The 12,975-nt window shown below is 44.1% G+C and overlaps 1 protein-coding gene and 1 non-coding gene across 3 annotated transcripts in view; one reads left to right on the forward strand and one right to left on the reverse strand.

Annotated features, from left to right (window-relative positions):
* The first annotated feature begins 6,212 nt into the window (after window positions 1-6,212).
* On the forward strand, window positions 6,213-6,318 carry LOC128578726 (U6 spliceosomal RNA). Its single transcript, XR_008377861.1, has one exon. It is a non-coding gene; the product is annotated as a U6 spliceosomal RNA (small nuclear RNA).
* Window positions 6,319-7,948: 1,630 nt separating this feature from the next.
* The window catches only part of PCYT1B (phosphate cytidylyltransferase 1B, choline), a 117,357-nt gene continuing 112,330 nt past the window's right edge, over window positions 7,949-12,975 (reverse strand). For both annotated transcript variants that reach the window (XM_053579791.1, XM_053579790.1), the window contains exon 8: window positions 7,949-11,488. In XM_053579791.1, coding sequence (XP_053435766.1) covers window positions 11,276-11,488 — 213 coding nt within the window. In that variant the 3' untranslated portion in view covers window positions 7,949-11,275. The remainder of the gene's footprint in view (window positions 11,489-12,975) is intronic.

The raw sequence follows: 12,975 nt of genomic DNA on the forward strand, positions 1-12,975 counted from the left end.
GTGTCTGTCATAGCCAAACTAGTCCTGGATCACATGGACAATTCTGTACCCCTATAATCAGATCAATAAAATGGTGTTGTGATTTACTGCATTGATTGGTGTTTTCTGAGCTCTGGTCTGTATTCTCATCATTCCCACCTATAAACTTGGTCTATCCTGTCTCTCTCTCTCTCCTGAGATTCAATACATTAACCTTTGCACATTACTGGAAATGGTCAAGGATGCTGACTTCAAGACTTAGGATTGATCAAAGGAAAAATTGGTTATTTGGATTCTCTGTAGCAGGGAACATTGAGCTCAGCTTTTGGCGGGGGAACATCCTCTGGACAAAATATAGGAGCTGCTTAGCAAGAAGCTGATACAGTGGTATTTTTCAAAATGTGGTCCATAGACAGGGAAACAGGACTACATAAAATATGGTCCAAGTCAGGACACTTTTGAGAATGAGGAAGAGCACTATTAGTAATTTTGCTGTCAACTGTGGAAATAGGTATAAACCAGGGCTGACCGGGGCAAACCAAGATGGCTTTGACCATGGATCTGCTATACCAGAATGATCTGACATGCTGGCTAGATGCAGATTTCTGGGCTGTACCTCAGCTCTTCTGACTCCGATTCTCAGGATTGGAGGTCTAGGAATCTGTATTTTCAGAAATGCCCCAAGGGAATTCTTTAAAAAGTTAACTTTGTGAACTACTGCCATATGGACTATTCATTCAGAAGATAAACGACTTGAATTTTTCAATTGAAGGGCTGTTGTTTCTGTGGTCTCTTACAGGGACCGGGGCAGCACCAATCCCAGAACCCATTCAGCTGCAGCTTTGTGCTTCCCAAATAATGGAGATAGCGCTTCATGTTATTTAGTTAGCAGTGTGCTTTTTTTTTTTTAACTAAACACTTTGTGGTGAAGAAGTGTCTTTCATTTTTTAATTTGAGAGCCACATAACTGCTATCTTATATATTTATCACAAAAAAACCATTTTCAAAACTTTGAGGCAAATGCCTTGAGTTTGAATGATTCTTGGAGAATGTTAATATCAGGAAATCATGTTTGTCTTTGTTCATCTATGAGTTAGCTCTATTGACTGCACCTTAGTTTCCTCATCTATAAAATTAGGGAATTGAAACAGGGGTGCAGTGGTTCACACCTGTAATCCCAGCACTTTGGGAGACTGAGGTAGGAGGGTTGCTTGACCCAAGAAGTTTCAGACTAGTCTGAGCAACATACAAAAAACTTTTTAAAAATTAGCCAGATGTGGGCTCAACACCTGTAGCTCAGTGGCTAGGGCGCCAGCCACATATACCAGGAGCTGGCAAGTTCCAGCCCAGCCCCGGCCTGCCAAACAACAATAACAACTACAACCAAAAATATAGCCGGCCATTGTGGTGGGCGCCTGTAGTCCCAGCTACTTGGGAGGCTGAGGTAAGAGAATCTCTTAAGCCCAAGACTTTGAGCTGTGATGCCATGGCACTCTACCAAGGGCAACATAGTGAGACCAGGTGTGGTAGTATGCACATGTAGTCCCAGCTACTCAGGAAGCTGACTTGAGCCCAGGAGTTTGAGGCTGCAGAGAGCTATGACCATGGCACTGCACTCAGACGCCTGTCTCAAAAAAAAAAAAAAAATACATAAATTAGGGAGCTCTGGACTACATGGAGTCCAAGGCTCTTTCCAGATTTGACATTTGTGACACTCTTTAAAAACCTAAAATAGGAAGCAATTACTAACCAACTACTTTCATGTTGTGATATATTTTGCCCAAATAATATAAAGGCACTGACTTGTGAAATCTGACAGTAGTTTTAGTCAGAAATTTTTAATTATCCATCTGTATTTTACTGAAAATCAACCTTGATGCTAAGACATCATTCATGATGTAGGAATAGCATTTTCATAGCAACTGCTCCTGCGCTGGTTTGCAATCCATAAAGTAAGTATGATTCAGACTCACAAAGAGACTCCCCAACTCAAAATCAAATGGTTCCATGGAGATGCTAAAGAGCGTTGTACTTTACTGTCTATTTTTATTTCTTTGTCCTTCATTTCAAAATCCTTTCCAAATGACTTAGTAATGCATGCTTACAAGTGATTACTGATAATATTTTCAGATGTTCACTTCATAATAACACGTAGATTTACACTTTGATCACATAAATAAATCATGAGGCACCGTGTAGAAGGAGTTACCTCTGGGGAGGGTTTCTGTAGACCTCCGTCCACCACTAGAACTCTGATGATGGAATGCACTGTATGTGTGCTACCCAATGTGGTTGCCACTAGCCACTTGGAGCAGTGAAAATGTGCCTAGTGCAACTGAGGAACTGAATTTTTAATTTTATTTAATTTTTTTAAATTTAAATAGCCACATGCAGCTAGTGGCAGCCATATTGGACAGCCATTTCATCCGTTGAATTTTGAAAAATTAAACAGCATCAAGTACTCTTCCACGTCACCAACCAGCTAGGTGCTTAACAGCAACTATGTCATTTCTAAATGTGGGTGTCGAAATGAATCCTTTGCCTTTTGCCCACTGAGGACACTTTCATCAACGTAATAGTCTCTGGTTAAGGGAATACCTAAAAGATATTTAGATCTTTTGCTATTGTGGCCACATGGCTGATCAATTCTCATCTGTGCTACACAAGCCATGGACCATCTCTCTCTTTGAGTCTAGTTACTCTAAGTCTTAACTTTGTTCCCAGAGATGAAGTATTTCTATAGCCCACAGGGTCTCAACCTGGCTCCATGTTGGAATCTCTAAGACCTGGGTCCCACTTCAGATTCATCAGGAGGGCTCTGGTAAGTATTTATTTTTTATTTTTATTTCAGATTAATATGAGGGTACAGACAATTAAGTTACTTTGTTTGCATTTGTTACATGTGACAGGGTTGAAAACCATTGGTAAGGTCCAAACTATAGACCATTGGGAAAAGCTAAAAGGCTGGCAGCAGAAAATCCTGTTTCCCTGGCACAGAGCAATGTAGGAGCCTTACAACTTTCTTGATGTTCTGTTTAATGGGGAACTGGAAAATACTTCAAAAGAAAAGGCCTTGTTGATTTGGTTTGGGGATGACTAAGCCACCTTGCAGTTTCCATCTCTGCAAAAACTTTAAGTTCAACTCATGCTACTCCTATTGTTTTCTGGCATTCTTGTCCAAACAAAATTTGCCAGTCCTCCAACAAAATAAACATGTTAATGATTTCTACAACAGTGATGGATGCAGAAGCTTTTGACAGTTCCTTCATAACAGCTTAATATAATAGCGTTCATTATTTCTAAAGTTAGAGATAATCATATCACCTAGCACAATAAGGGGAATGGAGCTTCGTATGTGAAAACTGCTCTTCTCCTAGGGCTTGAACTGTAAATGTAGTAACAGTCTATGAAAGCAAATAAATGCCCCGGTATTCAGGTGAGAAGGGCCCATCAGATACTCTGCAGTCAAAGAATCTAGGGTGAGACATAGAATGACCATCTCATCCATGAAATAGCCCTGTCCAATTAGGAGCATTTAAATGTGAGGACTCAGGCCTACCTGTCAGGGCCCTTCAGGAAAGAGTGTGTGTTGGGCAGCACCTGTGGCTCAAAGGAGTAGGGCGCTGGCCCCATATGCCAGAGGTGGCGGGTTCCAACCCAGCCCCAGCCAAAAACTGCAAAAAAAAAAAAAAAAAAAAAAAAGAGTGTGTGTCAAAGACAATTTTAGTAGTTCACCCAGAACTTTACTGCTGTTCATGGGCCTAGCTAAGGAATGACATTATTATCAATCTCCTCTTTTCAGCATACTTAAAGAGTGGTTTCAAAGAGATAGAAAATCTTTTTTAGATGAGATTTTCCTATTTCTCCCCACTCTGAGTAAGAGAAAGTGACAATCTTTGCACTCTGGGACCGTTTAGAGCACTTTGCCCCAAAGAGATTAGTAAAATAATCCAAAATTATTAAGCTAGGAAAATTATTATAAAATTATATTTGGTAAAATAAGAAGTCTTGCTGACCAAAAACATTGATTTCTCTTTAAGGGCTCAGTAAAGTCAAAAGTAGGACCAGTCAGAAGAGACCAGAGCTGAGAGTCGGACTATTAAACTGAAATCTGAAGCAAAGGTCAGGGATTATGTCTTTTTTAGTCTTTGTATCCCCAGCACCCATGGGGAATGTATGGGATCAAAGGCCATGATGGGAAAATAATTTACTCTAAAAAGGAGCTTGATACTGGATGACTGGAAGTGAGTCCCAGCTTAAACTGGCTATGGTCAGCATTTTAAGGACAAGAATAACCAGACAAACAAGACCCAGGGATAAACAATAGGCAGAAAACAGATTCTGCCTAATAGCCAAAATCTGTATCACTAGGTTGGTTTGGACAGGAATATTTCCACTAATCAAAGACTTTGATCAGCTACTCTTTTCACTTCTTTTCTTCTTGGTATAGATCAGAGGGTATGTACAGGGAATGGGGTGGGGGATGGGAGCCTTCAACTTCCTTCTGTACTGGTCATGGCTCTGTATTCATGAGTTGGGGATTCAATACCTCCACTGCTTATGAACAAATTAGCGTGTTCATTTGGGCCAGACATCTCCCATTATATCTATACCATGCTTGTCTTATGGCCGTCAAGACTCAAATATTTCAGCACAGCCATCACTAGTAGCAGTTAAATAGGAATTTAAATACTAAATAGGAATGTTTAAAAGAAGAAAAATCTATCTCCATAAGGATTGCTCTCCCTCAACTCTGTAAGGACCTGGAAAAAGATTCAAGGCTTTGTAATCACTGTCCTCAGCCACCTTGTGGTAGACAAAATAATGGCTCCCCGAGATGTCCATATCTTAATCCTCAGGACCTAGGAATGTGCTATATTACATGACAAGAAGGAATTAAAGTTGCTAATTACCTGAAAATAGAGCAGTTTTCCTGGATTATCTCGGTGGACCCAATGTAATTGCAAGGGTACTTACAAGTACAGGAGGGAGGTAAAAGGAAAATCAGAATAATGTGATGTGAGAGACTGGCCTGGCCATAGCTGGCTTTGCAGATGTTAGGGGGCCGTGAGCCAAGTAATGCAGTGACCTCTAAAAACTCGACAAAGCAAGAAAACAAATTCTTCCCTGGAGCCTCCAGACAGGAAATAGTCACCTGCTGACACCTTAATTTTAGCCCAGTAAGACCCATTTTGCTTTGATGTCCAAGGCTGTAAGTTTAGATAATAAGATAATAAGTTTGTGTTGTCTTAAGGCACTAAGCTTTTCGTAATTTATTACAGCAATAGGAAACTAACATACACCCCTTCAACTTCTTTCATCCATCATTCATTTCTGGGTACCAAGTACAGAAAAGTGGAAAAAGAATCAGTGACTCAGTTGTGTTGATGTGGATCTGTGATCAGGCTAGTAAATGGCATCTCCTCAACATGAGATGACATGTTCCAGTCAGCCAAACAAGTAAAAAAGACTGGTTATCATCTTCAGCTGTGTGATATGGCTTGGATGTTTGTCTATCCAAATCTCATATTGAAATTTGATTGCCAGTATTGGAGATGGGGCCTGGGGAGAGGTGTTTAGATCATGGGGGTGGATCCCTCATGAATGGCTTGGTGCCCTCCCCATGATAATCAGTAAGTTCTTGCTGATTATCATGGGGATAATCAGGAGAGCTGGTTGTTTAAAGGAGCCTGGCACCCCCTCCTCTCTCCTTCTCCCTTGCTCATCATACGACATACCTGCTCTCCTTCACCTTCCACCTCGACTGGAAGGATAGTATAGATATAACGGGAGATGTCTGGCCCAAATGAACACACTAATTTATTCCTATTCCTGAAGCTCTCACCAGAAGCAGATGCTGGCACCATGCTTCTTATACAGCCTGCAGAACCATGAGCCAAATAACCCTCATTTTTAAAAATAAATTACCCAGACTCAGGCATGTCTTTATAGTGGCACAAAATGGACTAACACACTATGTAATGGATCATGTCCTGCCACGTACATAGCAGATGATGACAGGTTTTCTTAAGACTTGGAAATTTTAGAGCCACAGTGCAAGTATAGTAAGTTGAAAAGGTCCCTGTGGAAAGGGTAAAGTATCCCAACTCTTTCAAGTATGGATTCATTAATTCTTTTTAAATGGAAGGTTACATATCAAATATTTTAGTTGTATCTAATCCCTCCATCAGAACTCTTTATGAATAGAATACAGTAACCTTTCAGGTTAACTTTTTATTCCCCCCACTGAAGAAAGATTTCATTGGAATGATACAGAGAAGATTAGCATGGCCCCTGCGCAAGGATGACACCCAAATTCATGATGTGTTCCATAATTTTGTGCACAATGTGAGGGTTGCAGCACGCCCCCTGGGTGAAGGGCTTAGCTACAACTTGAATTTTTTAAAAATGAAAACAATGTAACCTAAACGTTTGTACCCTCGCATTAATCTCAAAATTTAAAAAAACACAAGATTTTAAAGTTAAGGAGAATACTACCTGCTTATAGGAGACAGCATAAAGTCAACCCTGCTCTGAACATTCTTCCAGTTTGGTAAAGCACAGCTGAGATTAGGCAATACGGTGTCTTCTAGAATACAATTTATGGCAGTGCCGAAGGCCTAACATAAGTGTTAGTTAGCACCTACAGATACTTGAGCTTTTAATGGTATTTTCTGATTTTATTGATTATTTATAGGTTTTTACTTGGTTTCTTAAAGAATTTGATCACAGGGCATATACTTAGATGCTTATGAGCTGTCAGATTGTGTCATCTCTTTTTATCCAATATCTCCTGCTGAATATCTGGAAAAGAGGCTTAAATATTTAACTCCAATAGCCAGTGAGGACTTCAATACAAAAGGACTGTGTGTGTGTGTGTGTGTGTTGTGAGTTGGAAACATTTTTTGGTAGCATACTTTTTCCTCCAGAAGTTTTATAAACAAAGGCTCTTTGGGGTAAATATCAAGGTTCTTAAATATACATTTTATTATAGTTTAGAATTGGTTTTGGCGCCCATAGCACAGTGCTTACGGCGCCCGCCACATGCACCTAGGCTGGTGGGTTCAAACCCCACGGGGGCCAGCTAAAAAATGACAACTGCAACAAAAAAATAGCCGGGCGTTGTGGTGGGCGCCTGTAGTTCCAGCTACTTGGGAGGCTGAGGCAAGAGAATAGCTTAAGCCACTGGGCAACAGAGCAAAATTCCGTCTCAAAAAAAAAAAAATGAGTGCGTTAGATCTGTGTGGCAAAGCCAAGTAATATGGTCTATGAATAATAGATATTCCATTTTTAAATTCATTCCATTCCTGATGTCAGGGCTGGCTTTATTTATTCTAGAGTCTTGGCTAATGTCAGAACTGTGGTCATCTCAAAGAGCTCAGCCTCTCCAGATGGAATATATGAACGTACCTAAATTCGGCAAAAACGAATTAGCAGTGGAGCCAACAATTCAGTGTCCTGACTGGGGGACACTGTTCCTAGGGGGATCTATTCCTAACTTTTAAGTCAGATGTGTGCCTTTCAGTAGCTCCAAGACTTTGCCCCTATTCCACATAGCACAGACCCTTCTGAAGCACTAGGGCCACAGCTGGGCAGAGCCAGCCAGTGGGCTGTGACAGGGGCCACACGCCTGTGTTTTTCCGCCTTGAGCTCTACATAAATAGGAGCACACAGCCCCATGCTTTTAAGAAAAATGACACATAAAAGTGCAATTCTGCATCCCTTTATTTATAAACGAGTTGGGAATGCCATATTCTGCTTGGGAGCGGGGGAGGGGTGCGGGGTCGGGCGGGGGGCTGATCCAGTAGTTTGCGTTATGCAGCACCAGAGCAAATGCTTGGGCATAAGGTCATCTTCGTCTTGTCTTCTAGTCTATGTACAGCACAGGCTATTAAATACATATGCTTTTCATATGGCTTTGTCCCCAGACACATTGCAGTGACACAACAAAACACTAAAGAGTCTAGAGAAGTTGCAAACGCCTCATGAGCTATTTTTTTTTTCAAACAATCTAATGGCCGAGACTAGTGCTCCACAGATGCCTGAGAAACAGGCACATCCCTGCTGGATACAGCTTCATCTGCTTCAGTGGAGCCAGTAACACCATCTGGCATCCCTCCCTGGAGTATGACTGATGCTAAAATAAGTCCTGAAGATAGAAAATAAATCCGCGCTCTTCCCATCCCTCAAGGGGTGGAGTCACGGTATCTAGTAGCCTAAGGCATGGAGCAAGACTGAAGCCCCGCAGCTGCGTCTCTGCCACCCACACCACGTGCACAGGCAGGCTGATGTCTCATGTCACCCTCCTCCTCATTTGCCAGAAACGAGCCATTCAATGTGACTGTGGTATAAAAATCCCACCCTCGTTTCTTAGCTGGTGGAGGGGTGAATGTTTGCTTTCAGGGTCCCCATAAGCCCTGAAATGAGAGGCAGGGACCCCACATCCTATGGGTATCTGCTTACCTTGGATGTGTATTAAAGGACCCCTTCCTTCTTCACCTGTTAGGGGGCAACTTAACACTTGAAAGGGAGCAGGAAAGAACTGCCTCCTGCTCCCACCCTGCTTCAGTCCCATTTTCTCCCATTTTCATTAGCTGCCCCCTAAGTTGCTGTCCTCTAAGCCTCCTCAGCCTGAAACGTCCTTCCTTTGCTCGAGCAAAACAATCTCTTTTCTTGCTTCTTGTCATTTCTGCTTACCCCTCCAAACTTGGACCAATACGTTGTAGATTTCCCATTCCAGCCTTCACTCACTCTTGGCCATTACAGTTGACTAGGTGGCCCAGAGGAAGCACAACCCCATCTCTTCCCGGGTGCAGGGAATTGGAGGGAGGAAAGGGGCTGGGAGAGACTGCGAGATGGCCAAGAAGTATCAAAAGTTGGGTTGCAGAATCTTCCCCATTCCTTCTCAATAGGCCTGCATCCTTGGGAAGGTGGGGAGATATTGCTGGAGGTTAGGAGGGTGAGATTTAGAACTCACTTATGGGTGGTTTTGGCCATCTCTGGAATATCCCAGGCATTGGTCATTTCCCATAATTGGCAGCACTGGCGGCACTGTCTAATGAGTCATGGAAGTGGCACTTGTCAGTATGGTGTGTAAGTCAGCATGATATGTCAACCCCACACTATCTGCTCCAGAGCAAGATTCAGGTAACTATGGATCTATCTGCCCTGAGCCATGGAGTAAGAGCACAAAAGGCCTCTCAGAGAGTTTTACCTACAAAGGGAAGTCCTGAAATGGTTTAAGAAAGCAGACTTTCTTCATCCTGCTTTCCTCTCTCCAGGAACTTCTTTCCCCCTTTTCCCTTCCCTCATTTCCACCATCTCTACTTACTGGCTGGTCTTACCCTTTCACTGCTATAAGTGCCAACTAACTGAAATGGTGGGCATACATGCACAGTTTGTCCTGGGTGCATGACAGAAGACAGAGACCAAATGGACACAATGGAAGAAAGGGGCCTTTGCCCAACTCTGCAGAGCAATGCTCTGGGCAGGCCTTGACTGCAAAAAGTTTTGCCCCACATGCCATGTTCCTTCTAGCTCTCTGTCCCACAGGAGTGCTTTATAGAGTTCTGGAGAAAGTTCCAAGAACAAACAGGTGCTAAGCCAGCTTAGCGTCATAATTTTGCTTCCTAATAAATAGCACTCATCTCTGGGTGGGCAGGGAGGTAGTTGAACCCCAACATTAAGGGGAAAGACATGCCACCTTCTTTCACTGGTTGCCCCTTTGTCATCTAGAAGGCTGGCTGCCAAGGCCCCTGAAAAGAGGTGTTTCTGTCACAAGACATGCTGGGCTCTGCCCACAAGTGGCTGGTGTGAGCCTCTGCTCAGTCACGTCCCAGCTCCATCTCTGACATTCCTGGGATAACCAGGCAATACCTGTTTTAACCCGTGTTCACTTCTAAACCTTCACTCTACCTGCTCATTGATTCCAGGTGATTTGGAAGCAGTAACTTCAGACAGCTCAGCCAGCAGGAATGCTTAGTCTCCATCCCATTTGGCCAACCTTGGGCCAGAGACAACTACAGTCTGCTGAGATCATAACTGAGCCCACCATTCCCTGTAAACCCCCACCAGAGCCCCCCATTTGCCTTAAAATGTTATAAGAGGCCATGAGAACCACATGCTCATTTTCTGGTTGGGATAAAACATTTCTACAGGAATCTGGGATGAGCTTCTGACAAAAGTCCCTAAGTCACAAGGGAACCTCATGGTTCTTTAGACCAAGGATTTCGGAGGGGGATGAGGGTGGAGAGCAGGAGAGGAGTATATTGTAAAATGCCACCACCATATATTCATATTGCATATGGTATACACCTCAAGGTGGCATGACTGGAGCATAGAACAGGTAGCACCCACTATCAGTATACTATGGTACATCAAACTGTTACTTGAGGTCTATGACTGTTAACTGGCCAGAAATGGGAAAAGCCAGCGTATGGAATAGCATCCTTAGGGAGACATTGATCATCTACTCAACTTGGAGCCAAAGCACAGCAGCTCCTCTTTTTTGTTTTTTATATGTAGGATGCTTTTCTCTGTTGCAGTTCCCATGGATTAAGGTAATTTCTGGAAAACAATGAAGTTAACTCAATGATGAGAAAGTACAACCAGGAACACATTAGGCCTTATGTGAAGCTCTCCTTGAAAAAGCTGTCATCTGAATACAAAGTTAAGGGTCACACTTTTGCAAGTGGCCTAAAAGCAAGGTTGTCTATAAGCCACGTTCCTGGGACTAGAAAGAGCTGATGTGTGTCCCCGTTGGGTCTCTGTGGCTGAACTGAGAAGGTTGGAATTTGTCTTTAGCTCGACTAAGAAGCACTTTGCCACCTCTATTGGAAACTTTATTCTAGCAGAGCTTGGGTTGTAGGAGGCAACGTGCAAGGCCCTTATGGAGCCAGAAGTAGCAGGATGAGGGAACAGCCACGTCCACAAGTAGTTTACTTGATGGTGGTGGGTATAAGGACCAAAGCAAGCAAAAGGCACCCACTCAGTGCAAGTCTCCCTGGGGCACTCTGCATCTTTCCTTAGCAAGGTTAAAGTGGAGTGATTCTAGATGATACTAAGGTTTTCTATGGGTTGTCTGGCTGGAAACCTCCATGCCAAGCCTAAATTTGGGGCTGTATGAAGAATGAGGGGGACCTGGTCCCAAGATCTACAGTTAGCAGAGTTCAGGGTTCCCCTGCTGAGCTGCAGCTCCTGCAATTATCATCATTTGAACACCACCCAGGTATCCCCTGCGACCCCGCCCTCCTTCCTCCCCATCCTGCGTGGTGCAGCTCTTGTCTGCTAGCAGCCTTTACTTCTCATCCTCATCCCCTTCGCTCATGCTGCTGATGGAGGCTGAGGCTGCTTTGGGTGAGGAGGGGGGTGAGGATTTGATCGGAAGCCATGAGAAAGTGGGCGATGGGGAGCGGGAAGGGGACCGGCTCCTGGTTGGGCTGCTCACGGGGCTCTGCTTCGGGGATAAGGCCTGTAGCATCCGGCTACTCCTCTCCTGGAACATCTGCTTCTAAAGAGAAATTGGAGAGAAGGCATCTGTTAACTCAGGCATCCGAGGTGGCAGCAAAACAGAAAGGAAAGGCAGGAAGGAGAGTCATTACCCCCCAACACCTCCGCCCACAAACACAGCCTTATACTACATCCCACGCTGTCCAAAACTGTGTATGAAATTCAGGGGCAGCAAGATGCTGATGCCAAAGATTACAATCACTGCTGCTTCCTGGGGCTCTTTCCTTCCATCTACAGAATTTAATTGAGTTTCTGTTTTTGCCAGGCAGTCAGCAATATCCTAGGTACTGGAGAGGTAGCAGAAAATAATACAAAAATCTGTCCTCATGGATATGAGGAGAATCACTGTGAACAAAACGTGTGGCGTGTCAGATGGAACTGTGGTCTATGGGAAATACAGGATGAGAGAGGGCAGCAAGTGGGGCAGGGGTAGTGGGGGCTGGAGCTATAAATGGGGTGCTCAGGGAAGGCCTCATGGGAAGACCAGAGATGAGGGAAGGGCCACAGGAAAGTAAATCAGGGCAAAGCACATTCCAGATTGAAGCCTGGGAAGGGAGCTCTGAGGGGACCTGACATGTTTGACATGGCCACGGGAGGAACAGGCTATTGTGGCTGCAGGGAGCAGGCTGGCAAGGAGGGGACATTGGGAGACCTGGGGGAGATCAGGCCATTAACAGGGGCTATTTCATGTACAGTTGTTCCCAATAAGAGGAGAAACCTCTAGAGAGTTCTAGGCAAAGGAGTGACAATCTGCTTTTTGTTTCCAAAGAACCAGTCTGGCAGCTGCTCTAGGAACAGACCCCATGGAGGTGAAGGCAGGAGCTGGGAGACCAGCTAGGAGCCCATCCAGCTCATTGTGATAAGAATCCACGAGTCAACTGGCCCAGGGTAATGGAAGTGATGAGGGTGAAAAATGGTTGCATTCCCAGTACATTTTCTCTTATGTTTTTGTTAAGGTGTAATAAATTCACCCTTTTTAGCATACAGTTCTGTGAGTTTTGACAAATGCATGTAGTACCCAGCCACCAAATTCCCTCGTGACCCTTTGGAGTCTCTACTCCCCCAGTTTCTGCCAACATATCTGCTTTCTGTCCTGATAGTTTAGCTTTTTCCAGACTAGCATCAAAATGGAATCTTCAGTATGTGGTCTGGTTGCATTTTTACAGTAGAGCCAACAGGACTCACAGAGGGGACACGGGGTATGAGAGGCAAAGGAGTGAAGTGAACCAAGTGACTCCAGTCTTGGACCTATGGAGCTGGAAAGTGGCAACACCACTTGCTGGTGTGAGGAAGATTGTGTGATGGGAAGGGGTTTGGGTGATAAGATCGGCTTGCCACTTTGGGACCTCAGCACCACTTGGGACCACCAGCCTGCCTTGTCCCCTGCCCTCTGCTGCCTCTCAGCCCCTGCCATGCTCCCTTTCACCAACTTCTGAGCACCTTCCTGTGTTGTCTGCTGGGGTTGAGCCACAGCCCTCAGCAGCTCAA

Source organism: Nycticebus coucang, chromosome X, assembly GCF_027406575.1.
Source record: "Nycticebus coucang isolate mNycCou1 chromosome X, mNycCou1.pri, whole genome shotgun sequence".
NCBI classification, from domain to species: domain Eukaryota; kingdom Metazoa; phylum Chordata; class Mammalia; order Primates; family Lorisidae; genus Nycticebus; species Nycticebus coucang.